The sequence below is a fragment of the Symphalangus syndactylus genome, chromosome 7 (assembly GCF_028878055.3).
Source record: "Symphalangus syndactylus isolate Jambi chromosome 7, NHGRI_mSymSyn1-v2.1_pri, whole genome shotgun sequence".
Taxonomy (NCBI): Eukaryota; Metazoa; Chordata; class Mammalia; order Primates; family Hylobatidae; genus Symphalangus; species Symphalangus syndactylus.
Window position 1 is genome coordinate 7626820 of NC_072429.2, and position 27536 is coordinate 7654355.

At 47.6% G+C, this 27536-nt stretch overlaps 3 protein-coding genes and 1 long non-coding RNA gene across 43 annotated transcripts in view; 2 read left to right on the forward strand and 2 right to left on the reverse strand.

Moving 5' to 3' along the window:
- Window positions 1–743: 743 nt before the first annotated feature.
- Window positions 744–15955, reverse strand: LOC129485918 (uncharacterized protein C5orf60). 5 transcript variants are annotated; one of them, XM_063642496.1, is made up of 7 exons: window positions 15824–15955; window positions 6712–7026; window positions 3224–3281; window positions 2627–2687; window positions 1859–2407; window positions 1523–1698; window positions 935–1078 (listed from the first exon to the last, which is right to left on the reverse strand). In XM_063642496.1, exons 1-6 carry the CDS (start codon window positions 15953–15955, stop codon window positions 1536–1538), a joined length of 1278 nt encoding a protein of 425 aa, XP_063498566.1. In that variant the 3' UTR covers window positions 935–1078; window positions 1523–1535. The 5 variants fall into 5 exon arrangements, with proteins under 5 accessions (XP_063498569.1, XP_063498566.1, XP_063498568.1 ...); XM_063642499.1 differs by lacking the exons at window positions 6712–7026; window positions 15824–15955 and adding an exon at window positions 3990–4239 and having other exon boundaries at window positions 744–1078; window positions 1523–1637; window positions 2066–2407; XM_063642497.1 differs by lacking the exon at window positions 935–1078 and having other exon boundaries at window positions 1525–1686.
- On the forward strand, window positions 6306–11219 carry LOC134737088 (uncharacterized). Its single transcript, XR_010121641.1, has 2 exons — window positions 6306–6664; window positions 6751–11219. It is a non-coding gene; the product is annotated as an uncharacterized lncRNA (long non-coding RNA).
- A 205-nt stretch (window positions 15956–16160) lies between the features above and the next one.
- On the forward strand, window positions 16161–26332 carry HNRNPH1 (heterogeneous nuclear ribonucleoprotein H1). 35 transcript variants are annotated; one of them, XM_063642488.1, is made up of 14 exons: window positions 16808–16965; window positions 17439–17566; window positions 19181–19336; window positions 19543–19686; window positions 21185–21323; window positions 22275–22453; window positions 22538–22609; window positions 22666–22799; window positions 22952–23087; window positions 23489–23548; window positions 23642–23701; window positions 24384–24476; window positions 24931–24980; window positions 25564–25742. In XM_063642488.1, the coding sequence occupies exons 2-13, from the start codon at window positions 17470–17472 to the stop codon at window positions 24978–24980; spliced, it is 1320 nt and encodes a 439-aa protein (XP_063498558.1). In that variant the 5' UTR covers window positions 16808–16965; window positions 17439–17469; the 3' UTR covers window positions 25564–25742. The 35 variants fall into 35 exon arrangements, with proteins under 35 accessions (XP_055140957.1, XP_063498549.1, XP_055140958.1 ...); XM_063642486.1 differs by having other exon boundaries at window positions 16810–16965; window positions 23642–23731; XM_063642485.1 differs by having other exon boundaries at window positions 16913–17010; window positions 23642–23731.
- Window positions 25682–27536, reverse strand: part of RUFY1 (RUN and FYVE domain containing 1) — a 66288-nt gene continuing 64433 nt past the window's right edge. For both annotated transcript variants that reach the window (XM_063642424.1, XM_063642425.1), the window contains exon 18: window positions 25682–27379. In XM_063642424.1, coding sequence (XP_063498494.1) covers window positions 27068–27379 — 312 coding nt within the window. In that variant the 3' untranslated portion in view covers window positions 25682–27067. The remainder of the gene's footprint in view (window positions 27380–27536) is intronic.

Sequence of the window (27536 nt, forward strand, 5' to 3'; positions counted from 1 at the left end):
AAAATAAAAAAGGCCAGGCACAGTAGCTCATGTTTATAATCCCAGCACTTTGGGAAGCCAAGGCGGGCAGATCATCTGAGGTCAGGAGTTCAAGACCAGTCTGAGCAACATGGTGAAACCTCATCTCTACTAGAAATAGAAAAATTAGCCAGGCGTGGTGGCGGGTGCCTGTAGTCCCAGCCGCTCAGGAGTCTGAGGCAGGAGAATGGCGTGAACCCGGGAGGTGGAGATTGCAGTGAGTCGAGATCCCGCCACTGCACTCCAGTTTGGGTAACAGAGCAAGACTCCGTCTCAAAAAAACAAACAAACAAAAAAAACTAAGTAGTTCATCAGCTTAAGCCATGTTGGCTGAACATTAAGACTTTGTCAAATCCTAAGGAACAAAATAATATTAAAATTGGGAAGAATTATTTTGCCATAGGATAAAATAGAAATACTGCCATACATTTGACTCATTTGTTTGAAAATCTTTATATGGTTGTTGCTTCATTTAAAAACCAGACCTCACAAACCTGACCCAAGTTATGTGCAAAATAATGTGCCAGTTGCACAGCCCCTGGAGGCCAGTGTGAGCCCACATGCCTCTGCTGGTTTATTTCTAGAGTCCACTCGCTGTGGGTCTTTATAATGTTTCCAAAATAAGGAAGTCACCCATCTCTAGTTCAGGCCTTGTTGCCAATGAAATTTTAAAATACGACATTGATACCGTTTGACTAGACAATAACTGAAATTGGACAAAGAAGATATTTTTCTCTCATTGGAGGTTGCAGCATTTATTCAGGTTTACAATTTGTGATTCATCCAGATGTGGTGGCTCAAGCCTATAATCCCAGCACTTTGAGAGGCCGAGGCGGGCAGATATCTCAAGGTCAGGAGTTCAAGACAAGCCTGGCCAACATGGTGACACCTTCTCTCGACTAAAATTACAAAAATTAGCTGGGTGCGGTGGCACGCGCCTGTAATCCCAGCTACTCGGGAGGCTGAGGCAGGAGAATGGCTTGAATCTGGGAGGCGGAGGTTGTGGTGAGCCCAGATGGTACCACTGCACTCCAGCCTGAGCAACAGAATGAGACTCCATCTAAAAAAAAAAAAAAAAAAATTGTGATTGTCTGAAGTGTGACTCAGGGAACTGCAGAGAACAGAAGTTTGCAGGTCTACACGTGGAATCTGCAGTTCTGTTAGGAGAGACTGGCATTGCAAAAGAGCAACAATTCCTGAGCATCTTCCCCAGCAGAGAGCCCATTTTGGGGGCAATGTTGACAATGACCCAGTGTCTCTGGGTTCTCCAGTTGGGGGCACAGCTGATGTTATCCCTCCTGTGCTGGCAGTTTTCTAAGTGAGTTCAGATCCCCTAGGAAGGAAGATCTGTGTGTGCAGCGCTGTGGAAGGGGTTTCTGTGGGCACCAAGCCTCCCAAGGAGAGGGGTCCAGGGACTGCAGGTTTGGACCCCATCTCCGCCCCTCCCAATCCATTAGAACACGCGTTTCCAGCACCTGTGGGCTGCCCAGATGAGGGGACGCACCTCCAAGTTGTCCTCAGGAGATTCCCAGTTGTTCGTGGATGTCGGATATGCGGTGTCCATGGGAGTGTCTGGGATTTTGGTGTCTTGTGCGTCCAGCAGCATTGGCACATCCAGGCTGAGGAAAGCAGGACCCCTGCCTCCACCTGCCTGCATGTGGCGTCTCCCTAGAAGGAAGCCTTTGGTAGGGGGGTGGGAAGATTAGGGTGCTCGAATGGGTACTGTGAGGAGGTGCAGTGGCACCAGGCTCTCGCAGCCTCCTGCCTCCGGGAGAGGTCCAGGTCGGGTTCACTGCGGCGACCAACGCCTCGGATCACTCGAGGGCTAGAAGGCACCCACCAGCTGTGTAGACAGGAGCGCTCAGGGGCCTTGCACATTGGGCATATGATGGCGTCCGTTTCGGAATCAGCCTGCCTGGAGTCGGTCCAGGACACCCAGCCAGGATTCCGTCGTCGGGGAGGGGAACGCCCACGTGGCTTGTGTGAAGGGTGCTTCAGGGGACGCAAAGGCTCTGGTGACTTGGAGGAGCTCAGGGATGACGGATACCCTAAGGATTCTGCGGAGGTGGTCGGGTTTGGTGATAGGGTGCTCACAGGTGGCCGGTGTGAAGGGTGCTTCAGGGGACACACAGGCTCTGGTGGCTTGGAGGAGCTCAGGGATAATGGAGACCCAAGGGACTCTACGGAGATCTTCGGGACTGATGTCGGCATGGAGGCCAGAGGAGCCGGGGGAGCCCGTGGGGACACATGGAAGCTGGTGGGAGAAGCTTTCCCACGCCCCCCATGTGGCTGGTGGTTCCTAGCAGGTGCTCGTTTGTACACTGGCCCTGGGCGGACTTGGCGTGGAAGGTGATGGGAGCTGCCCTCCCTAAAGAGCTTCCTCAGGCACCTGCAGGAGACAGGAGGCACAGGCTGCAGCCGGGAGCACTGGAAACCTGCGGCCCACACCCCTCCAGGGCCCCCCCTGCTGACTTCACAAAGCTCTGCCTACCCCTGCCCAGTGCTTTAGTGACATCATGGCTGTGATCTCCCCTCCCAGATCAGCCCCAGGTGGCATCCTAGGCCCTGGTAGGAAGAAGGACATGGGAGAGAAGGGGAAGAGCCTCACTTTTTCGCCAGGGAAATGTAGACCTCAAGGTTGTCCAGTTCTTTCAAGAGAATTCTGCAATCTGGAAAGCAGGAGATGGGTTATGGCGGCGAGGGAGGGAACTGGGACTTACAGGAGGCTGAGTGCATGTGCCCTTAGGGGAGACCCCGGGATCGGGGATTAGACCCTGGAGCCCCAGCATCCCTGTCCAAGGCCACAGGGCCCCAAGAGTGATAGCCAGGTGCCCAGTGGGCAGCACTTTATCATCTCCAAAGTGCTTCCCGACACGCCCCATCATGGGGGTCACGACCACCTCCTGGAGAGAGAGGATAGGGGCAGTCTCAGAGGACTCAGCCATGTTAAACAGCTGCCCACATAGACCTGCATCCCCTCCTGCATGTCCAGGTGGTCACTGGTCCCCTCCTGGGCAACACCCGCTCCCTGGACCCCATGGCTTCATCCCAGCAGGGAATCGGAGACGGATCCCGGGTTCCAATTGCCCTACCAGGAGCTTCCCCATCAGGCCTCTGCAGATGACTTCCTAGGAGACTTGGTGCTTGTTCCTAGGGACAGGTGAAGCTGTCATCTCTGGGGCTTCTGGGACCCTCAGAGCCTTACCTTTCAAAGTGATATATCTATTTCCGATTCTGATCCATTTCCCCTCTTCAGCTTGATCCTGAGAGACAAGAAAGAGGGCGCAGGCCAGGTCTCAGTCTCCTGTCCCCACAGCTGCAGACCCACAGTGCTCGTGAATGACACACTTTCTCTGCCCAGCTCACGGAGCCCTGTGTGCTTCTCTTTCACTGGTTTCTAAAGTGCATAATAACCTTTTCTGGTTTCCTTCTTTGAAAAGCACAGAGGGGTTTTCTACGTGAGGCCCGCCCTGGGCGTCCTCAGTCCCTGTTCCGCTGCTTGGGAAACACACACACTTGGGTCTGCAGGTGCCTCTGGGCTGGCAGGGAGGATTCTGCTTCCGGGGAGGCCAGAGGCGACTCCAGTCTCAGGTGGGAGGCTCTCAGGGGCTCAGCACAGCCGCCAGAGCACCTCGCACAGAGGCTGGGCCCTGAGGCACCTGCGTGGGAAGGCGGCTGATGAGTCCGGGCTCAGGGCCTGTCCTCCCAAAGAGACCTCACCCCTCTCATGACCGGGTCCTCGCTGCTGAGTCCCGGGGTTTGCTTTTGCTGTGACGCTTCCCGTGCACCCCCACAGATGGTCTGGGAGCTTGGGATGGAAATCCTATGCCCACTCCAACCCCTGCCTGCCCTGCTGTCCCTAGAGGGAGATTTCCCATCACAGGAGCGCCTCTGGTTGATGTGGAAAAGTGGAAAAGAGAGCAGGAAAAATAGAATCATTCTCTGCCGGATGTGGGCTGAGGGCTCCTTACATTCTCGCTGTTCTCCTCTCTGGGAGGCACTGAGGACGGCTCCCTGGGAATGTAGGGGCGTAAGATGATCAGGATTACCAGGCTAAACACAACGAAGAGGACGAAATGGATGATCTCGGGAATGGGGCTGGGGCACAGCTCTGTACCAATAACACTGCCCAGAGGAAAGAGAATGTCCATGTCAACTGCACTGCTGTCCTCATGCAGCTGAGCCCTGGGCATCCCCTCTGGGACTAGTTATTGGGGCCCAGGCCCACATCACAGAGCTGGGGCCTCCCCCTCACAAAGGGCTCCTAAGGGTGGGGTGGGCAGTGGGAGGAGGAGGCTAAAGCCCAGCCCCTGCCACCATCACCCACCCCTGCAGTTCCCTCCACCCTCCTGGCCTTCCAGATCCCTCCTTCCCACTCCACCTGCTCAACCTGTCAGAGACAGACCTGGTCCGTTTTCTGTCCTCTCACCCTGGCACACAGATAGTACCTGGTTCCTTGGAGATCTCTGCTCAGGCTCCCTCAATTTCACAGTTTTTGAGGGTCTGGATTTGTCCCTGAAATTCCTGTTATTTCCAGGGATTATTGCTCTAGGGTCTCCTCTGCCTGCTCACTGCAACCTCCGCCTCTCAGGTTCAAGCAATTCTCTGCTTCAGCCTCCTGAGTAGCTGGGATTACAGGCGCCCGCCACCATGCCTGGCCAATTTTTTTTATTTTTAGTAGAGACGGGGTTTCACCATCTTGGCCAGGCTGTTCTCAAACTCCTGACCTCGTGATCTGCCTGTCTCGGCCTCCCAAAGTGCTGGGATTACAGGAGTGAGCGAGTGCACATAGCCTCAAAAAAGTTTTTCTAGGGCTTTGGCTAAGCACATGAAGATAAGTGATGCCCAGTTCAGGTTTTGCCAAATAACACAACTCTTTTCAGAAACTACAAATTCCACTGGCTCTGGCAGAATGAATATCAACCTAGATCAATTCTCCATAACAAGAACCCATAAATTTGCCGGCCGGGCGCGGTGGCTCACGAGGTCAGGAGATCAAGACCATCCTGGCTAACATGGTGAAACCCCGTCTCTACTAAAAATACAAAAAATTAGCGTGGTGGCAGGTGCCTGTAGTCGGAGCTACTCGGGAGGCTGAGGCAGGAGAATGGCATGAACCCAGGAGGCACCCAGGCTGGAGTGCAGTGGTGCAATCTTGGCTCACTGCAATCTCCGCCTCCTGGGTTCAGGCCATTCTCCTGCCTCAGCCTCCCGAGTAGCTGGGACTATAGGCGGGCGCCATCACACTAATTTTTGTATTTTAGTAGAGACGGGGTTTCCCCATGTCGGCCAGGATGGTCTCGATCTCTTGACCACATGGTCCACCTGCCTGGGCCTCCCAAAGTGCTGGGATTACAGGCGTAAGCCACCGTGCCTGGCCCCTTGGGCTGGTCTTGAGGTCCTGGGCTCAAGTAACCCTACCTCTGAGCCTTCCAAGTTGTTGGGACTATAGGCGTGAGCCACTGCACCGGTCTCAAATAATTATTTTAGAGTTGAGTTTTTACTGAATCTGGTGAGTTTGACTAATGTAAGACTTCCCTTTGGCCCTGGGCAAGTATAAAAGATAAAGCGAGGCCAGGTGCGGTGGCTTACGCCTGCAATCCCAGCAGTTTGGGAGGCTGAGGTGGGCGGTTCACCTGAGGTCAGGAGTTCGAGACCAGCCTGATCAACATGGAGAAACTCTGTCTCTACTAAAAATACAAAATTAGCCGGGCATGGTGATACATGCCTGTAATCCCAGCTACTTGGGAGGCTGAGGCAGGAGAATCGCTTGAACCCAGGAGGAAGAGGTTGCTGTGAGCCGAAAGTGCACCATTGCACTCCAGCCTGGGCAACAAAAGAGAAACTCCGTCTCAAAAAAATTTTTTTCTAATTAAAATTTAAAAAATAAAAATAAAATTAAATTAAATTAAAAAATAAAAATGAAAGATAAAGCAAAATCCATGAGTCAGGAGCAAGCACAGGACAAAGTCACACAGAGCGGTGTGAGACGGAGGCTGGGAGGGCAGCCACAGCTGTGCCGGGTCGTCTGGAGAGGACATGGGGCAGCCACAGCTGTGCGGGGTCGTCTGAAGAGGACATGGGGCAGCCACAGCTGGGCGTGGGGGCAGGGGCTGGGGAGGAGAGGAGGAATGTGCAAGCTCAGCTGTGCAAGTTGGGGTCAATGGCTAGCTACATCAGAACCAGACCCCATTGCTGGTAGCTTCACCGTCTCGCTGTCATGGGGCCTCCTAGAAACAGGCTCAGAGACCTGCGGTCAGAGGTCCAGCGAGGGGGAGAGCGGAAGTGAGCTCCAGGCCACGTACAACTGCAGTCCCGGTTCCCCGCCAGCAGCACAACCTGTGTGAGAGCACAGGGTATCTGGGCAGAAGGAAAACTAGGGGAGCCTCATCCAGCGCTAGAGATGGAGAAGCTTTGGGCTCCTCGAAGGCGAGGCACCCGGGAACGGGGAGTCACTTAGAACCTCAAAGTAGCCTCGGACGGGAACAAGCAAAGCAATTCCAAGCTCTACCAGGGCACGGAGGGCGCGAAACCCGCCCCGCGCACCGGCCGGCCGGCAGGGGGCGCGCGCTCCCCGAGCTCCCGCGCACCGCGGAGAGGGCGGCCCTGGCGCGGAGAAGCAGTGAGAAAATAGCATGGAAGCCGGGTAAGGACCTTTCATTTGCAGCCCTGCTCTTTAAGTACTAAACATACCGTCTGGCGCATATAGAAACGTGTATTGTTTTGATCCAGTGCACGTGCCGTATGTGACTTGGCTTGGCTTCTCCTGAAAGCAGCGGCTGTGGGGAGTTGATTCGGAAGTGAAGCGCCCTGGGCGACCCGGCGAGTGGAGCCAACACCAACCTCCTCCTTAGCGAGGGGTCTCCCCGCCGCGGTGGCTGCCCGGCCCCAAGGACGGGAGGGATTTGTGCACTGACTCCTGACCCCGTCCTCCGGCGCTGCTCTGAAGGGAGAGTCTGTGCAGTGGCACCTGCGCGAAGCTGGCCAAAGCCTGCCCAGACTGCTCACCTGTGCGGGATGGAATAAAAGGTGAGCCCAGGGGGCCTGATAAAATGACCTCAGCAGCCGCCTGTGGGAAGGGACCCTGAGGAAAGCACCACAGTGACTACCAAGCCTGGATGGTTTTACTGCTTAGTTTTTTATTTTATTTTATTTATTTATTTTAGAGACGGAGTCTCGCTCTGTCACCCAGGCTGGAGTGTGGAGCGCAGTGGCCCGATCTCGGCTCACTGCAACCTCTGCCTCCCCGGTTCAAACAATTCTGCCTCACTCTCCCGAGTAGCTGGGAATACAGATGCACTCTGCCACGCCTGGCTAATTTTTGTGTTTTAGTAGGGACAGAGTTTCACCGTGTTGCCCAGGCTGGTCTCAAACTACTGAGCTTCGGCAATCTGCCCACCTCGGCCTCCCAGAGTGCTAATATTGCAGGCATGAGCCACTGCCCCTGGCTTTTTACTTTATTTTTTGGACAGGCAGGGCATGGTGGCTCACGCCCGTAATCCCAGCACTTTGGGAGGCCGAGGCCAGTGGATCATGAGGTCAGGAGTTCAAGACCAACCTGGCCAAGATAGTGAAACACTGTCTCCACTAAAAATATAGAAAAAATAGCCAGGCATGGTGGCGGGCGCCTGTAATCTCAGCTACTCAAGAGGCTGAGGCAGAGATTTGGTTGAACCTGGGAGGCAGAGTTTGCAGTGAACCGAGATTGCACCACTGCACTCCAGCCTGGGTGACAGAGTGAGACTCTGTCTCAAACAAAACAAAACAAATTTTTTTAAAGATAAAAATAATTAACCAGGTGTGGTGGTGCGTGTCTGTAGTCCCAGCTACTTGGAAGGCTGAGCCAGGAGAATTGCTTGAGCCTAGGAGTTTGAATTGCAGTGAGCTATGATCATGCTACTGCACTTAGCCTGGGCAACAGAATGAAGCCCCATCTTTAAAAAAAAAAAAAAGGACATGAATTGGATTGTGTCACTTGAACCTTCAGTGGTTGCCCTCCAAGTAGAATCGGCTCCCTCCCTGTCCAGCTTGGGGGCTGCTGCTCCAGGCCCTTGGCCTCTTAGCCTCAAAGCCTGCTTCCCGCTGCCTGACCAGGCCCTATCACCTGCCAAATCCCAGGTTACGCATCACTTTCTCAGCAACTCTCCCCAACTCCCAAATAGCTCCCAATTAGGGGCTCTCACTGTAGTGCATAGCGCTTGCTGAAACTCGTAGCTGTGGACTGGATTGTAAAATTACTCATTTTTCTTCATCTCCGTGCTGGATTCTAAGCTTCTCCAGGAAACGGATCTTTTCTCCTCTGATCATCCCAGGGCCAGGCAAATGGAATGTACTTGAACATTCACTGGATGGACAAATGCGTGAAATGAAGACACAAATGCAGAGCTAGTAAGCAGTGGGCCAAGCATCCTTCCAAATGGAGAATGAAATGATGAAGACTCGGGCCAGGTGTGGTGGCTCACACCTGTAATCCCAGCACTTTGGGAGGCCAAGGCGGGCAGATCACCTGAGTTCGGTAATTGGAAACCAGCCTGACCAACATGTAGAAACCCCATCTCTACTAAAAAATACAAAATTACGAAATTAGCAGGGCGTGGTGGCACACGCCTGTAATCCCAGCTACTTAGGAGGCTGAGGCAGGAGAATCACTTGAACCAAAGAGGTGGAGGTTGCGGTGAGCCAAGATCACGCCATTGCACTCCAGCCTGGGCAACGAGCGAAACTCGATTAAAAAAAAAAAAGGAAGGAAGGAAAGAAAAGGAAAGAAAGAGAGAGAGAAAGAAAGAATGAGAAAAGAAAGGAAGAAAGAAAAGAAAAACAAGGAAAGAAAGGAAGAAAGGAAAGTAAGAAGGAAAGAAAGGAAGAAAGGAAAGAAAGACAGAAAAAAGGAAAGAAAAAAGAAAAAAGCAAGATTATGAAGACTCAAAAATGTAAGGAGCGGCTGGGCATGGTGGCTCACGCCTGTAATCTCAGCGCTTTGGGAGGCCAAGGCAGGTGGATCACAATGTCAGGAGATGGATACCATCCTGGCTGACACAATGAAACCCCGTCTCTACTAAAAATCCAAAAATAATTAGCCGGACATGGTGGCAGGTGCCTGTAGTCCCAGCTATTTGGGAGGCTGAGGCAGGAGAATGGCGTGAACCCGGGAGGTGGAACTTGCAGTGAGCCGAGATGGAGCCACTGCACTCCAGCTTGGGTGATAAAGTGAGACTGTCTCAAAACAAACAAACAAACAAACAAAAAGGCTGGGCGTGGTGGCTCACGCCTGTAATCCCAACACTTCCGGAGGCTGAGGCGGGTGGATTACCTGATGTCAGGAGTTCAACACCAGCCTGACCAACATGGTGAAATCCCATCTCTACTAAAAATACAAAAATTAACTGGGCACGGTGGCTCACGCCTGTAATCCCAGCACTTTGGGAGGCTGAGGCAGGTGGATCATGAGGTCAAGAGATTGAGATCATCCTGATCAACATGGTGAAACCCTGTCTCTACTAAAAATACAAAAAATTAACTGGGCGTGGTGGCAGGTGCCTGTAGTCCCAGCTACTCTGGAGGCTGAGGCTGGAGAATCGCTTGAATACAGGAGCTGGAGGTTGCAGTGAGCCGAGATCGCGCCACTGCACTCCAGCCTGGCGACAGAGCAAGACACCGTCTCAAAAAAAAAAAAAAAAAAAAATTAGCCGGGCGTGGTGGGGCGGGAATCCCACCTACTCGGGAAGCTGAGCCTGGGCAGCAAGAGCGAGACTCCGTCTCAAAAAAACAAAAAAGATATTTGATTTGGCTTTACACAGTGAGTGACCTGGCTGAAGCCTTGGGAGGTTCGCACCGGAAAGTTCAAAACCAGCCGCCTGTGTTGTCGGCCTGAAGGAGGCGCGCGGCGTGAACCGGAGAGGACGTGCTCGGGTCCCTCCCCAGGTGGCCGTCAGGCAGACCCTTCTCCTCAGCCGACGGCCGGACACTGGGGACGCCTTTGTTTCTGCCGCTCATGGTGTCTGAATCCACAATTTGTTTACGTGGTTGTGGAGCTGGACTCGGGGTCGGAAGGACAGTCTCCTTCAACACAACAGTGGGGCTCCAGCGAAGGCCGAGAGACGCGGGGATCCCAGCTGGGAGGGCGGACCGCACTGCCTGGCCGTGGCGGGGGAGGGGGAGATACCCCATATCCAGGCTCTAACCGAGACTCCCTTTTCTTAAGTCTCCGCAGCTTGCAGTGCACCACCCGAGCATGTCCCGGAGGCGGCCGATGCTGTTTATCACTCAGAAATGTAAAGTTTGTTTGAGAGGGGGTCTCCTCACTTTGCCTAGGTTGGAGTTAAGGGGCGCGATCTCAGCTCACTGCATCCTCCACTTCCTGGGCTCAAGTGATCCTCCCACCTCAGCTTCCTGAGTAGCTGGAACTACAGGCATGTGCCACCAGGCCTGGCTAATATTTAAAAAAAAATTTTTTTTTGAGGTCTCGCTCTTATTGCCCAGGCTGGAGTACAGTGGCATGATCTCGGCTCATCACAACGTCCTCTTCTTGGGTTCAAACAATTCTCCTGCCTCAGCCTCCTGAGTAGCTGGGATTACAGGCCTACGCCACTGCACCTGGCTAATTTTTTGTATTTTTAATAGAGGCGGGGTTTCACCATGTTGGCCAGGCTGGTCTTGAACTCCCGACCTCAGGTAATTTGCCTGCCTCGGCCTCCCAAAGTGCTAGGATTACAGGTGTGAGCCACCGCACCCAGCATGTTTTTAACTTTTTGTAGAGATGGGTGCCTCAATATGTTGCCCAGGCTGGTCTTGAACTCATGACCTCAGGTGATGTGCCTGCCTTGGCCTCCCAAAGTACTGGGATTATAGGCGTGAGCCACCACACGGAAACTAGATCATTTTTTCTCAACTTTTTTTTTCATGATCACCATCTTAAAGATCCTTTCTAGCTCTTTTTTCCTAGTTTCCCACCACATGACATTTTAATAACATAGATATACCGTAACGTATATCTTTTTATGTCCTGTGGCCCTTTGGAAGGCAACAAACCATTACGTTACCTAAGATTTATTTCCTTCCCCCTCACAGCCTCCCCATCCCACTACCCCCATGCAATCATACCACAATTTATTCCATACTTTATTAGACATTAAGTTGTTTTCTAAAGCTTCCCTATTTCATGCTGCTATGAACAATCGTGTAATTAAATCAGTGCAAAAGTAGGAATGGAATGTATGTTTTAATGAAATGTGTGTTTTTTTGTTTTTGTTTTTTTTTGAGATGGAGTCTCGCTCTGTCGCCCAGGCTGGAGTGCAGTGGCAGGATGTCGGCTCACGGCAAGCTCCGCCTCCCAGGTTCACGCCATTCTCCTGCCTCAGCCTCCCGAGTAGCTGGGACTATAGACGCCCGTCACCATGCCCAGCTAACTTTTTGTACTTTTAGTAGAGACGGGGTTTCACCATGTTGACCAGGATGATCTCAATTTCTTGACCTCGTGATCTGCCCACCTCGGCCCTCCAAAGTGCTGGGATTACAGGCATGAGCCCCCGCGTCCAGCCGAAATGTATGCATTTATACTGCAAATAGCCCTGAGCGACAGGGTGTACCAATTTACACTCCAACCACAATGTACCTCGATGGCATCTCCCTGCATCCTTTCCAGCTCTCTTAATTACTCTTTTAAATGATCATTAATTTGAAAATTAGTTGCAAAGGCTTTGCGTTATTTTATTTAATTTGCATTTCTTTGGTTACCACTCAAAGGGACACTTCTCAAGCCTATGGATCATTTGCATATTTTGTTTTTCTTTTATTTATTTATTTTTTTGAGACAGAATTTCGCTCTTGTTGCCCAGGCTGGAGTGCAATGGCGCGATCTCGGCTCAACAGAACCTCTGCCTCCCGGGTTCAAGTGATTATCTTGCCTCAGCCTCCCAAGTAGCTGAGATTACAGGCATGAGCCACCATGCCTGGCTAATTTTGTATTTTTAGTAGATATGGGGTTTCTTCATGTTGGTCAGGCTGGTCTTGAACTCCCCACCTCAGGTGATCCGCCCACCTCAGCCTCCTAAAGTGCTGGGATTATAGGTGTGAGCCACTACTCTCAGCTTTTTTTTTTTTTTTTTTTTTTTTTTGAGAAGGAGTTTTTCTCTTGTTGCCCAGGCTGGAATGCAATGGCAAGATTTCAGTTTACCACAACTGCCGCCTCCCAGGTTCAAGCGATTCTCCTGCCTCAGCCTCCCAAGTAGCTGGGATTACAGGCACCTGACAGCACGCCTGACTAATTTTTGTATTTTTAGTAGAGACATGGTTTCTCTATGTTGGTCAGGCTGGTCTTGAACTCCCGACCTCAGGTAATCCACCCGCCTTGGCCTCCCAAAGTGCTGGGATTACAGGTGTGAGCCCGGTCATCTGCATATTTTCTTTTGCAAATCTCAGGGTTCCGTTTTATTGTTTTGTTTTGTTTTGAGACAGAGTTGTTCTGTCACCGAGGCTCGAGTGCAGTGGCGTGATCTAGTCTCACTGCAACCTCCATCTCCCAGGTTCAAGTGATTCTCCTGCCTCAGCCTCCAAGTAGCTGGGATTATAGGCAAGTGCCACCGTGCCTGGCTAATTTTTGTATTTTTTTAGTAGAGACGGGGTTTCACCACGTTGGCCAGGCTGGTCTCCAACTCTTGATGTCAGGTGATCCACCTGCCTTGGCCTCCCAAAGTGCTGGGATTACACGCGTAAGCCACTTCGCCCAGTCTACTTCACATTGTTAAGAAATCCACGAAAATATAATTTTAATGGCTGTAACATCTCTTCACACAAAATAATTGGAGTATAACAGTTTCCATCAAATCTAAAATATCACCAATTTTAAGTCCCACCATTATTTTCTGTACTACTGTGAACAAATTCTGGCCTGGCATGGTGGCTCATGCCTGTAATCTCAGCACTTTAGGAGGCCGAGGCAGTCAGATCACCTGAGTTCAGGAGTTCCAGACCAGCCTGGCCAACCTATCTCTACTACACATAAAAAAATTAGCCTGGCGTGGTGGCATGTGCCTATAGTCCCAGCTACTCGTTGGGAGGCTGAGGCAGGAGGATCACCTGAGCCTGGGTGGGGGAGGTTGCAGTGAGCCGAGATCATGCCACCGCACTCCAGCCTGGGCGACATATCATTATTATTATTACTTTTTTTTTTTTGAGACGGAGTATCGCTCTGTCACCCAGGCTGGAATGCAATGGCGCGATCTCGGCTCACTGCAAGCTCCGCCTCTCGGGTTCACGCCACTCTCCTGCCTCAACCTCCCGAGTAGCTGGGACTATAGGCGCCTGCCACCACGGCCGGTTAATTTTTTGTATTTTTAGTAGAGACGGGGTTTCACTGTGTTACCCAGGATGGTCTTGATCTGCTGACCTTGTGATCTGCCCGCCTTGGCCTCCCAAAGTGCTGGGATTACAGGCGTGAGCCACCACGCCCAGCCGTGTTATTTATGATTGCATTTATTTTCTTTTCTTTGAGGGAGAGTCTCACTCTGTCACCTAGGCTGGAGTGCAGTGGAGTGATCTTGGCTCACTGCAACCTCTGTCTCCGGGGTTCAAGCCATCCTCCCACCTCAGACTCCTGTGTAGCTGGGATTACAGACGTATGCCACCACACCTGGTTAATTTATCTTTTTTCCTACACTTGATCTTTGCCAAAAGGATGAGATGTGATAATTTAGTAGAGACGGGGTTTCACTGTGTTGGCCAGGTTAGTCTGGAACTCTTGACTTCAAGTGATCAGCCCACCATGGCCTCCCAGAGAGCTAGGATTACAGGGTGAGCCACCACGCCCAGCTGATATCACTGGTTTTAAAACACATTCCTGGCCAGGTGTGGTGGCTCATGCCTGTAATCCCAGCAATTTGGGAGGCTGAGGTGGGTGGATCACCTGAGGTCAACATGGCAAAACCCCGTCTCTACTAAAAACACAAAAATTAGCTGGGCGTGGTGGCAGGCGCCTGTGATCCCAGCTACTCTGGAGGCTGAGGTAGGAGAATCGCTTGAATCCGGGAGGTTGAGGTTGCAGTGAGCCGAGATCATGCCATTGCATTCCAGCCTGGGTGACAGAGCAGGACTCTATCTAAAATAAATAAATAAATACAAATTTTTAAAAAAGCAGAAGAAAATAAATAAAACACATTCCTATCTTACTGAGGCTAAGCTGTACAAAATGTGTCTTACAAATGGTACCAAAGATAACAAGTATGTGCTCAATCTCTGGATGGGAAAGGGCTGTCTAAACTTAAACCTCAAAGGAACATATCCATGGCTTTGACATCAAGAAATTTAAAACTTTTATACGTCCAAATATTAAAAAGCAATCATAGGCCGGGTGCAGTGGCTCACACCTGTAATCCCAGCACTTTGGGAGGCTAAGGTGGATGGATCACTTGAGGTTTGGAGTTCCAGACCAACCTGGCCAACATGGTGAAACCCCATCTCTACTAAAAATACAAAAATTAGCCGGGCGTGATGGTGCATGCCTGTAATCACAGCTATTTGGTATTTTTTTCCTTTTTTTTTTTTTGCAATGGAATCTCCCACTGTTGCCCAGGCTGGAGTACAGTGGCGGGATCTCTGCTCACTGCAACCTCCACATCCTGGGTTCAAGTGATTCTCCTGCCTCAGCCTCCCAAGAAGCTGGGATTACAGGCGCCCGCCACCAGGCCTGGCTAATTTTTGTATTTTTAGTAGAGACAGGGTTTCACCATGTTGGCCAAGCTGTCTCAAACTCCTGACATCAAGTGATCCACCCACCTCAGCCTCCCAAAGTGCTGGGATTACAAGTGTGAGCCATTGCACCTGGCATATCCCAGCAATCTGGGAGACTGAGGCACAAGAATTGCTTGAACCCGGGAGGTGGAGGTTGCAGTGAGCCGAGGTCACATACCTGCACTCCAACCTGAGTGACGAAGTGAGACCCTGTCTTAAAAAAAAAAAAAAAGGCAATCATAAATCAGGGCCGAGCATCATGGCTCACACGTAGAATAATCCCAGTGCTTTGAGAGGCCAAGGTGGGGGAATTGCTTGACGCCAGGAATTCAAGACTAGCCTGGGCAACGTAGTGAGACCCCCATCAGTACAAAAAAAAAATTAATCGGGCCTGGTTGAAAGTGCCTTTAGTCCCAGCTACTCAGGAGGCTGAGCTTGGTGGATGGCTTGAGCCCGGGAGTTCAAGGCTGCTGTGAGTTATGATTGTGTCACTGCATGGAACAAGACATTGTCTGTAAAACAAACAAAAAATACCACCACAAAACCACAAAAATAATTAAAAGGTAAGCAAACTGAGAAGAATGTTTGCGGCAACTATCCTAAGGGCTAACAGCCTTAATAAAGAGCTGTGTAAACGATAAGAAGTATACCAAAACATTGGCCGGGCGCGGTGGCTCACACCTATAATCTTGATTACCTCAGCCAAAGTGCCTTCTGAAATGGTATCACAGGTGTGTGCTTCTAGTTCCGTTTGTAGTAGAGGGCATGGCAGGTACCGTCATTCACCCTGCCTGCTCCATCTGCATCCCCCTCACATCCAGCAAGAGTTTTCCTTCACACAGCGTTTATGGCTCCCCTGCTGATCACCTGCCGAAGCCTTCTCTCGGGGTTAACACCCTTGCCAAGGCCTAAGTGGCCTTTGAAGATCAGGCCCTGCTTAGCTCTGGGCTGTCTTTCTCTTGATGTCCTCTCTACTTTTCTCAAACCTGTCAAAACTGGATTCGGACTCTGTGGCACTGGGGTTGGAAACATGCTTTGTCCGCAACTTCCCAGGGTGGCCTGTGGCAGGGTCCAGCACTACCTTATTGTTAATTTGTGTATTGTCTGTGTCCACTAGAGCTGGGGTGAGGAAGGCAGCCAAATCAGACATGGGGAGGCCTGGGAGGCTACGGCATCTTAGGTTTTGGGCAGTGCTGCTAGAAACCACGAACATTAGTCATCTCGCAGCATGTGTGCAGATGGGGTGACCCGGGGGCCTCCTCGAATGCAGCGTCTACGCCTGGTGAATGGACGCACTCTTACCAATTCTGCTCTGGGAGATTCAGCGGTAACCTACCGAGCACAGAGGCCGGCGCGCACCCGTGGAGCCCGCGCTCGCGATCCCTCCTCGTGCCAGGGCCTCAGGGCATTCAAGGCCTGCCGACCGTTAGGCGGGTCAAGGGGTACACAGGGTGCGTGTTCGTTAGGCAAAAGCTGGGTACAGGCGCGAGCCACAGGCACGGGAACCTCGCGCCAACCGGGGCCGTAGGCCCGACGACGGCAGGTAAGGGGAAGTGGAGGCACACATGGCTGGGACGTGCCCCAGGCGCCATCCGGGTGGCTTCGGGCGCGGGACGTCCGCAGCCCCGCAGCTCCCAGGACGCTCGACAATCTGCGGCTGACCAGCTTCGGCCGGTTTGGGGATAAAGGGAAGACAGGCGGCGCGGGGAGTGGGAACGCCTGAAGGCCGCGCCCCTCCTTTCAGGTCGGCCAGGAGCGCGCCAGTAAGAGCCTGGGGGCAAGGGGTAGAAAGACGCCCCCCTCATCACAACCCAGAGCTCGGGACTCTATACAGTCCCATAGGGAACGGGCGGCCGCCATTCCCCTCCCCCACACTGGCGGGTAAGGCTAGAGAACGGTTTCAAGGAAGACGCATGCGCATGAAACAATTATAAACCGCTAAGACTCCCAAGTTCAATATTCGCGGGAAGGCGCAGGCGCAACAAAAAGCCCGGCGGGTTTATGGGTGGGGGTGCTGAGCCCAAAACCCAAGCGCGTAATAATCCGCCGGCGGGAGGTGCGCCGGCTATTGAAACTACGCATGCGCCAGAGCTCTTTGTGACGCAACGGGGCGGTGCGCACAGCTGGATGCGCGTGCGCAGAGCGCGCACAAAGGGCCTTATTTAGGTTGCGCAGGCGCCCGCTGGCCATTTCATCTTAGCCACGCACAAGTCGTGTGTCTAGGTGAGTCGTGGTGGGTCTTCGCTTGCAGTTCAGCGACCACGGTGGGTACGTTTTTGCGAGGATTGTTTGTCCCCATATCTCTGGGAGGGTCACGGGGACCTTGGCGAGCTGCGGGCTGCTATCGAGAGCCGCGAGTGGTTCGCTGAATCGCGGCACCGCCGCTGAGGCCTGCAGGCCGCGCCGACTCTATTGTGTGAGAAGTCGGAGGAGGCGGAGCGGAAGCGGCCGCCGCCATTTCCTTTCCTCTACGCTGGCTCTCGGCCCGGGCCCCCACGGTTCGGGGCGCCGACAGCTGTTGCTCAGGACAGCTTTGGGGGTCCGGTCGCCGGACGAGGAGGTGTTGGGGTCGCCGGGGTGGGTGCATCCGCCCGGTTTTTGCTCCGTGGCGGGGCGGTGCGGGCCCGGGGGCGCCTCAGAGGCGAAGGACAGCTTAATTGGCGCTCTCAGGTCTGGTCCTCCTCCGCGCTTTGCAGTTTGTTTCGACGCCGGACCGCGTGAGAGACGATGATGTTGGGCACCGAAGGTGGAGAGGGATTCGTGGTGAAGGTCCGGGGCTTGCCCTGGTCTTGTTCGGCCGATGAAGTGCAGAGGTTTTTTTCTGGTGAGTTAAAACTAGGACGCGGGAGTTCGAGTTCGAGGCTGGGGCGGGCGGGCTGGCGGGCAGCCGGGCTGGGGCGGAGCGGGCCGGGCGGGACCCGGGGCGCCCCCTAGCGAGGCGCGGGCGACTACACTCACCGCTGTGCTGGTCGCGCCCGGCCGGCCGCTATTACGCAATGGAAATTTCGAAAGCCCCGCCCGTCCTCCTGGCCCCTGGGGGAGTGCGACAGATGTGGCAGACTTTGTTTTCTTTACCTATCTTTGAACACCAGCTTTTCTTTTATGGGTGTCTTTCTTTTTCTTTTGAGTTGGAGTCTCTGTCACCCAAGCTGGAGTGCAGTGGCGCGATCTCGGTTCACTACAACCTCCGCCTCCTGGGTTCAAGCGATTCTCCTGCCTCAGCCTCCCGAGTGTCTGGGACTAGAGGCGCACACCGCCACGCCCGGCTAATTTTTGTATCTTTAGTAGAGACGGGGTTTCACCATGTTGGCCGGGCTGGTCTCGAACATCTGACCTCAAGTGATCCGCCCACTTCGGTTTCCCAAAATGCTGGGATTACAGGCGTGAGCCACCGCGCCTGGCCCGGGTGTCTTTTCGAAAGGATAAATTGGCATAGGTGGGATTTCCTCCTCAATCTTGAGAAAATCTCCGAGTAATTAGACAAATAATAGTAATGTTTTGCAATATCTTGAAGTATAACCTCTTGTTTCCAGTTTTGGTGTTTCCTTGAGAAGGAGCATTCTTCGGAAAGTTAAAATGTCACGTCTTAATTTCAGTTTTCCTAATCAAGATTTGACAATTGAAGAGTGTTTACTTATCTAGTTCTTAATCTGGCTCACTATACAGTTGAAGACACTGAAGCCCAGGGAAGTTTTTTTGCAGTACATAGGTTTCCTGAATATTTTCTATCAGAATGTCCTTGTTCCCATTATTAGACTGGGAAAAAGAAACTAGACTGATTAAAATTCTATTTGGATGAAATTAACAGCTTTTGGCAAGACGTTTGTAGTATTGACTTACTATCTGAATTTAGCATTGGTAACGGAAAGCGACCTGTAAAACAAGAACCAAGTATGCTGGAAGCCTCCTTGCAGGGGGCAACACTGGGTTTGGCTTCAGCTGTGCAACTTGGAGCGTTTTAGCTTGATAACACTGATCCCCTTTCAGGTGAGTGAGTATTGGGGCTGTAATTTGGATTTGAATGAGAAACCGTAATGTGGCTGCTGGTAAGGTGAAACTGACAAATGCGCCAGACCAAAACAGCTCGGAACGAAGTATGTCTGCCGTAAAGTCACAAAGTCCAGGCTTGATAATGTTCTGAGAAATTGATAAAAGATGTGTGATGTAGACATGAGTAGCAAGGACTTAGGAGATAAATTCATTCTGAAACTGCTTTGAATATTGTATGTTGTTGATGGGTTGGAAATACATCACCTTGGGAATGAGGTTTTTTTTTTATTGTATTGGAGTTCTAGGAGTTGGTAATATCGTGGTCATTATATATAGGCTTCACAAGTTATGTAATTTGTAGTGGGGACATGGAATAGACATTTCATCTGTGTCACCCAGAGGTGGTTTTAGGTTTTAAATTCTGTATTAACGGTTGTTTTCTTTCCAGACTGCAAAATTCAAAATGGGGCTCAAGGTATTCGTTTCATCTACACCAGAGAAGGCAGACCAAGTGGCGAGGCTTTTGTTGAACTTGAATCAGAAGATGAAGTCAAATTGGCTCTGAAAAAAGACAGAGAAACTATGGGACACAGATATGTTGAAGGTTTGATTTACATTGCCCTAGTTACAGTAAATAAAGCATTAAACAATAGAGGTCTTACCCCTTCTGAATTTTAGGTATTTGACTGCATGGAAATGGTCATCTAAGGGAGTTTGTGGCAGCTCTTCTTAGCTTATCTAAAGACCCAGGAAGTCTGAACTTTGTTATCTAATTTTCCAAAAGTGACTAATTCTAAGCACCTCTTTCAGTATTCAAGTCAAACAACGTTGAAATGGATTGGGTGTTGAAGCATACTGGTCCAAATAGTCCTGACACGGCCAATGATGGCTTTGTACGGCTTAGAGGACTTCCCTTTGGATGTAGCAAGGAAGAAATTGTTCAGTTCTTCTCAGGTATGTAGTCATGTTTGTTGCTGAGCAGTGAGTTCTGGCTAGCTTCTGGCAAGGTGATTTAATAGACCTTAAAGTTGAGTAGCTTAGGTATTTCAATAGGTTGTAAATTGCCAATGAATTAATGTTTTCTTCCTAGAGACCTTCAAATAATTTAAGCCCATCTTAAAGGTGGAAATGAAGTACTTCCAAAATGTTAACTTTGCGTATATTTAGTATTATAGTTCAGAGTAGATCTTTCATTGAGGATTGCCCTCAACAGCTTAACTGCTTTCCCCACATTGGTTGGTGTCCAGCTAAGTACCTCAAGTTAAAGGTAAGATCCCTTTACCAGCAGATTAGTGCGATGAATTAGGTTGTTGTAAATTATGGCAAGTGTCTGTGTTGCAAGAGACACATTGGGTCGTGTGACCAGAAACATCTGATGGTCTAATTCTCTTCAGTGCAAAAGTCGGTTTATGAAAGACTTGGTTTTTAACCTGTGTGGTATAAACTTACTGAAAATCAGATGTAGTGAGAGTAGTTTGAATGCTTGTAGTCTCAGTATCTGAAATAACAAGTGTTTTGAAATTGTTCCTGGGCCTAAAGTATTTGAATGTTTTTATGCTGAAGAGCTGATAAGATTGCATGTTTAACAATGTTAGATAAGATATCGTATATTTTAAATATTAATATTTATGATGTGATACACTGGAAGCAAGAAATCCTTTCATGGTTTAGTGTAGTATGTTAAAAATTTATGTATGTATCAAGTCCTAATGTCAGAATTTTTAAAATCAAGTCTGTTTTGTTTTTACTCTAAATTGGTGATAATTGAATGCTATCTGTCAACGTTAAATATGAACATAATTTCATATCTTCTAGGAAAGTGCTTTAAGTCCTTTTTGTAAGCTTGGGAATGTATCCACGGAAAGGATTTTTCATAGACGGAATTTCCAGAAGTGAATCATAACTACTGTTAGAGCATAAGCATGCATGATTGTGCTGTGTAGATCAGTTTTGTTGAAAGTTTAGATTGTTGTGTTTGTCAATTATAATTTAATGTTTCAGTTTTTATATGAAATGTTTTAAATGTATACCTTTTTAAAAACTTGAAGTTCCAATAACTTAAAGCATTGAAATATAAAATGAGGTAAAAGGTGTTTTGAATTTAGTAAAACTGTTATTGAATGCTTAAAACTTAATCGAATTGTATAATTCTCAACATTAAGTTGCATAGATATGTGTTCTTAAGTTGTTGAATTCTTAATGCATCCTGTGTTCAGCAAGTTTCTTTTTTTTTTTAATATATACTGTACCATGGGTGTGTTAAGAATAGTTATACTTTATAATAATGGAACTTCATATTATTGCAATGCATATTTAAAGAGTACTTGTTGAAAGCATACCATTCACCTAAAGTTAAAAATTCTGGTTTATTTAAAGCTATAAGAAGAATCATTTCTGGGCTTGTGATGTTAATATTGCCCCCCTACTGGGGTTATTTGTCCTTGGGTTGAAGGGTTGGAAATCGTGCCAAATGGGATAACATTGCCGGTGGACTTCCAGGGGAGGAGTACGGGGGAGGCCTTCGTGCAGTTTGCTTCACAGGAAATAGCTGAAAAGGCTCTAAAGAAACACAAGGAAAGAATAGGGCACAGGTGGGGATGGATGGTTGGTTGGATATGTCACTTTTCTTATGGTAAACAATTAAATCCATATTCTCTCTGCTTAAAATAAGAAATTAATGTTTTGTAGTCCTAGGTAATTGATGTTTTGCCATGATTTCCAAACTTTTCCTGTGTCAGTCCCATGTTACATGCAAACTAAATTTCAGGTTTAAAATTTGTCCCTAGTTAATTGGTCTACTTGACAATTCTGTGAGTCTTATTAACCCCAATCAGTAGAGTTGAGAGACTATGGCTTTAAAAAATTAATGCAAACCTGGCTTTAGCTGTAATAACACCCACCTAGAGTAAATTAATATTACCATAAGAAAATGTGATACTTTCTGATCTTGTTTTTAAAGTTGAAATGCAACAAACTTTTTCTTGCTGTATATAAATATTCTGCATAGTATTAATAAGCATAGCTTTCAAGAAATTGTCACAAAAGGTTTTATTCTCTTTGCTTGTGACTATTTTTCATTGAAGCATGCGCTTACCTATGCTGATTCTTACTAAAAGCATAGGCTGGGGTATTTATTGGCGAAAGGAAATGTGTAGTGTGGGCTAGACTGTTGGTGGAGGCTGGCTTTTTAGCCCACTTGCTATACATGCTGCCAATGGATTTAAGACTTGAAATGTTGAAAGTTGAGTGGAATTATTTCCCTCCTGAACATTTATTTACAGTACTCCTCTCTACCCCTAAGGTTGGGCTCTGCCTCAGAGGAGTGAGTTTTTTTTTTTTTTTTTTCTATGAAGTTTACATTGTCTTACTATTTATTGAGTGAATTTCTGGTCATTGCCTATGCAAATATAAGAAATCTGGCTTTAAATATGTCAGTTTCATGGCTATGACTAGATTGTTTTCTTGTATAACTAAATACCTGTATAAAATGAACTAATGTTTTCTCTCCCCTCCCCACCCCTTCCTTATGAACAATGCTTTAGGTATATTGAAATCTTTAAGAGCAGTAGAGCTGAAGTTAGAACTCACTATGATCCACCACGAAAGCTTATGGCCATGCAGCGGCCAGGTCCCTATGACAGACCTGGGGCTGGCAGAGGGTATAACAGCATTGGCAGAGGAGCTGGCTTTGAGAGGATGAGGCGTGGTGCTTATGGTGGAGGTACGTGAGGATTCGCAAGGTTCGGCAAGTAATCTGTTCCTTTTTCTAGGTGTTCTGTTTGATTGATTGTACTTTGTCTTTCAGGCTATGGAGGCTATGACGATTACAATGGCTATAATGATGGCTATGGATTTGGGTCAGATAGATTTGGAAGAGGTAAGGTAAGAATTGAATTTCTCAGTTGAAGGATGCTTACACTCTTGTCCATCTAGACCTCAATTACTGTTTTTCAGGAATGTCTGATCACAGATATGGGGATGGTGGCTCTACTTTCCAGAGCACAACAGGACACTGTGTACACATGCGTGGATTACCTTACAGAGCTACTGAGAATGACATTTATAATGTAAGTGTAAGATGAACTCACAAGTCAGTATTTCAGTATGGCAGTAAAAGTCTGAGCCTTATTTTATAAATGTGAGCACTATGTTAGAAATTTTAGTTTTATTTTGTAACATTAGAAAGTTCTTTAATTCTTTGAAATGCCTTGTGTTGTAGTTTTTTTCACCGCTCAATCCTGTGAGAGTACACATTGAAATTGGTCCTGATGGCAGAGTAACTGGTGAAGCGGATGTCGAGTTTGCAACTCATGAAGATGCTGTGGCAGCTATGTCAAAAGACAAAGCAAATATGCGTAAGTGTGATTGAGCATTTGTGGGCTCTTAACAGGTGATTGTGTGACTAACATTTACAATAGAGAAATGGAAAAATAAGGATGTATGAGAAGTTTCCTCTCCAGTAATAAAGATTAATTCTTGGGGGATGGGGGGGCAGTGTGTTGAAGGTTTGGGTTTTAAAAATTAGTATAACGGATTTGTGATATGCATATCTTGAAGTGTATATCCTTAATTGACAATATAGATGAACATGTAAAGGCTAGATTTTGGAGTTAAAAGTAGAACACCTAAGAGAAGTAGCTAGAATTTTCTTTGCCAAAGTATTTGAAGTTCGCAGATCTGCTTGTTTAAAAACTTAGTGCTTATCCTGTTTTGTTCACCAACAAACATTTTCAAACTTTTTTTTTTCTCATTTCAGAACACAGATATGTAGAACTCTTCTTGAATTCTACAGCAGGAGCAAGCGGTGGTGCTTACGGTAGCCAAATGCTAGGAGGCATGGGTTTGTGTAAATATCACTTTAGTGTCTTTTTTTTTAAGCTAACCTTGTATGCCTTTTCTCTCATTTCAGAACACAGATATGTAGAACTCTTCTTGAATTCTACAGCAGGAGCAAGCGGTGGTGCTTATGGTAGCCAAATGATGGGAGGCATGGGCTTGTGTAAATATCGTTAGTTTTTTTAAAAACCAAAACGTTTATATCTGTATAAGTTAATTATAAGTTAAGTTAATCTATTTATTTAATAAGTTTAGCATAACAAACTTAGGCAAAGAAAGCAGTTTCTTGATATTTGAATTTTGTATCTGGCATACTTAAATCCTTGTGAGTTATGAAGTTCCTTAGGATAGATAATTCAAATTAGATTTAAGTACTCTTGGGGGAGGGGACTACGGAGTGAAACTACTTAAATTTTCTAAGTATAAATTTTAAATCTGAAATAGCAAAACAGGATTAAGATGTGGGCATAATTAGGTGTATTGACATGCCTTTGATGTATCAAACTAAGGGGGGACCCCACTAAATCCAGTCAGGCAGTTTCATGAGATCTTCATAAAATGCCTCTTACTTATGGAATCATGGATTTTAGTCCTGCTGATGTATATACCGTTAGCACTTTGGTTTATAAATATTTGACTAGCTCAATGATGGGTAGAAGGATAGCCTGGTTATAGACAGTAGGCAGAAGGAGGCAGAGGGTTATAGTAATATCAGATCAAGACTGGAAGATCATAGATATAGAATTACAAGCCCGGTACCACCAGGTACCACATTACATAAGGAACAGGGTTCTAATATTTTCTTAACTTAACAGCAAACCAGTCCAGTTATGGGGGTCCAGCCAGCCAGCAGCTGAGTGGTGGTTATGGAGGCGGCTATGGTGGCCAGAGCAGCATGAGTGGATACGGTAAGCTTGTTTTTTTTAATATTCTTAGAATAAGTTTTAGGCAGGTTTCTTTAGTTGGGAAGATGCAGGCTCCTTCTTGGTGAAATTGGGTTATTAAATGTATGCTTTCAATCCAAATGTAACTTTTTACTAGCTAATTTTCAGAAACATTGGGAGGGGGAAGTGTTCTTTGAATTAAAAACTAGTCATTGCAGCTTTGGAATACTGTCGAGCCAGAAAATATCTGCCTCCATTTGTTAAAACATTAAATAAAGTTGTTGACTTTTTTGTCTTTTGGTTAGCATTAAGTCAATTTTAGATGGAGGGAGAATTTGAAATAGTAGAATGGTGGTTGGGTTCAGGACCGTATTTATTAGTTAGTTAACCTAGGATTGGTTTTATTTATTTTTTTTCAATTGGTCTAAAGAATGGTGATTTTGGTATTATAGTCTTACCCTACAAAATCCTTTTGCAGACCAAGTTTTACAGGAAAACTCCAGTGATTTTCAATCAAACATTGCATAGGTAAATATTTTCTCAAAAAATATAAATTCCCAATAGCAAATACTGATATGTTGTAATACTTTCTATAGCAGTCAATGGCTCTGACTTAACTCCATGGAGGCTGCCATTTGGGCACAGTGAGTTGCCTTTAGTCCAGCTTGGTTGTCTCACTTCCTGCCCACCATGAATAGGAAAAGCAAGAGACTTCCCCTGTGCTCCCTTTTCTCAAATGCCATTCGAGGGACACATTGTGAATGTTTATGGTAAATTTTTTTTTAAAATGCCTTGTTTAGCTTTAAAAATACGAAGTAATTTTGCAATTTTTGAAAAACACTAGTTTTCCTTTAAACTTAATTTTTCATGTTGATCCTGAAGAATCCGTTAAAATGGTAGCACAAGAGTCTGGCAAGTTGGTACTGCAGAGAAAAGGGGTTAATTGAGGCTTGTTTGGAGTCGGGATTCCCCTTTCCCAAACATGCGTCTCGCCACTTGGACAGCAGCCATTTGTACTCGTATACTTTTTAAACTTTTTCTTGGAATACTATATTTTATTTGACTGGTAGTCTGACATTACTCCTAACTTGTCAAATTGATCTCTTTGCAGGTAACCAAGGAGCAGTGAACAGCAGCTACTACAGTAGTGGAAGCCGTGCATCTATGGGCGTGAACGGAATGGGAGGGATGTCTAGCATGTCCAGTATGAGTGGTGGATGGGGAATGTAATTGATCCATCCTGATCACTGACTCTTGGTCAACTTTTTTTTTTTTTAAGAAAAAACAAAACTTCAGTTTAACAGTTTTTGCAATACAAGCTTGTGATTTATGCTTACTCTAAGTGGAAATCAGGATTGTTTTGAAGACTTAAGGCCCAGTATTTTTGAATACAATACTCATCTAGGATATAACAGTGAAGCTGAGTAAACTATAACTGTTAAACTTAAGTTCCAGCTTTTCTCAAGTTAGTTATAGGATGTACTTAAGCAGTAAGCGTATTTAGGTAAAAGCAGTTGAATTATGTTAAATGTTGCCCTTTGCCACGTTACATTGAACACTGTTTGGATGCATGTTGAAAGACATGCTTTTATTTTTTTGTAAAACAATATAGGAGCTGTGTCTACTATTAAAAGTGAAACATTTTGGCATGTTTGTTAATTCTAGTTTCATTTAATAACCTGTAAGGCACGTAAGTTTAAGCTTTTTTTTTTAAGTTAATGGGAAAAATTTGAGACAATACCAATACTTAGGATTTTGGTCTTGGTGTTTGTATGAAATTCTGAGGCCTTGATTTAAATCTTTCATTGTATTGTGATTTCCTTTTAGGTATATTGCGCTAAGTGAAACTTGTCAAATAAATCCTCCTTTTAAAAACTGCACTCTGTCTTGTCTGTGCTTCAGTGTCATGTGGACTGAGTCTTGGTGCTCTGTGCCCACCTGGGGCCTAGGGCCACATCTCTGTCTTGGCAGTTGAGGCTGTTGTGTAGATGTCTTCAGACTTCCCTCCAGTGCAACTGAAGGTAAACTCGTCTTTGGGGCCCTGGTGGAAGGGCTGTATGTCATTTGGCTGCACAGGACCTGATCTGAACTGCCTGTAACTCGTTAAGCACTTGTACAAAGCAAAGGGGGAGGCGCCAGTGCCATCACTGCATAGCCTGTGTGTCTGAGGCCTTCATGCTTGGCTGGGAAGGTGCCAGAGGCAAGGGAGGTATGATGAATATGGGTTTCTTCTAGCTTATAGGTGGTTTATTTTTTTTGAGGTGGAGTCTTACTCTTGTCTCAGGCTGGATTGCAGTGGTGTGATCTCGGCTCACCTGCAACCTCCACCTTGCGGGCTGAGCCTCCACCTTGTGGGTTTCTCCTGCCTCAGCCTCCCAAGTAGCTGGGGTTAACAGGCACCCGCCACCACTCCAGGCTAATTTTTTTTGTATTTTTAATAGACACGGGGTTTCACAATGTTGGCTAGGCTGGTCTCCAAATCCTGACCTTGTGATCTGCCTACCTTGGCCTCCCAAAGTGCTGGGATTATAGGCTTGAGCCACTGTGCCCAGCCTTCACAGATGGTTTTCAAATTGAAGTTTTCAACTTTTATATTTTTGGCTCATGCCTAAAAATCAATTCCACTTGGAAGCAAAATTCCATGTAAATCTCCTAAGGTAGAATGATAGGTAGTGATTGAGAACTAACATGACAAGTTTAAATGAACTCTTAAATATATCCCGTTTTGGTAGTTCGGAACTCCAACAGGATGCTAGGAAGTATTCAAGCTGCTTTAAAGTGTTGTACCTGAGCAAGTTCAGGAGTCCTTTACTAGCCGGTGACCGAGAGACGGCTAACGCACGAAAGTATCTCGGCCTCGAAGAAGGGGCTAGATTTTCTTTTATACTTTGGTTTAGAGAGGAGAGGGGGATTCCAGCTGCAGCCATCTTACAGAAGAAAAACAGACAAAGACAAATGGTTACAGGAAAACAGTTCCAGGTGCAGGAGCTTTAAATTCATCACAAAGTGATAGGTGAGGGGGTTCTGGGCGTTACCCCCTGACAAAGGTGGGGGCTTTATGGTACCATCTCTGAGTAAATTGCT

Coding starts and splice junctions, on each gene's coding strand:
- HNRNPH1 (XM_063642469.1), top strand. CDS start 17,470: ATGATGTTGGGCACCGAAGGTGGAGAGGGATTCGTGGTGAAGGTCCGG. Junction 21,324..22,274: donor AAGGAAAGAATAGGGCACAG/GTGGGGATGGAT, acceptor ACAATGCTTTAG/GTATATTGAAATCTTTAAGA. Junction 23,088..23,488: donor AAAAGACAAAGCAAATATGC/GTAAGTGTGATT, acceptor TTCTCATTTCAG/AACACAGATATGTAGAACTC.
- LOC129485918 (XM_055284979.1), bottom strand. CDS start 15,955: ATGTTCGTGGTTTCTAGCAGCACTGCCCAAAACCTAAGATGCCGTAGC. Junction 2,688..3,223: donor TAGATATATCACTTTGAAAG/GTAAGGCTCTGA, acceptor CCTGCTTTCCAG/ATTGCAGAATTCTCTTGAAA. Junction 2,408..2,626: donor TACATTTCCCTGGCGAAAAA/GTGAGGCTCTTC, acceptor TGTCTCCTGCAG/GTGCCTGAGGAAGCTCTTTA.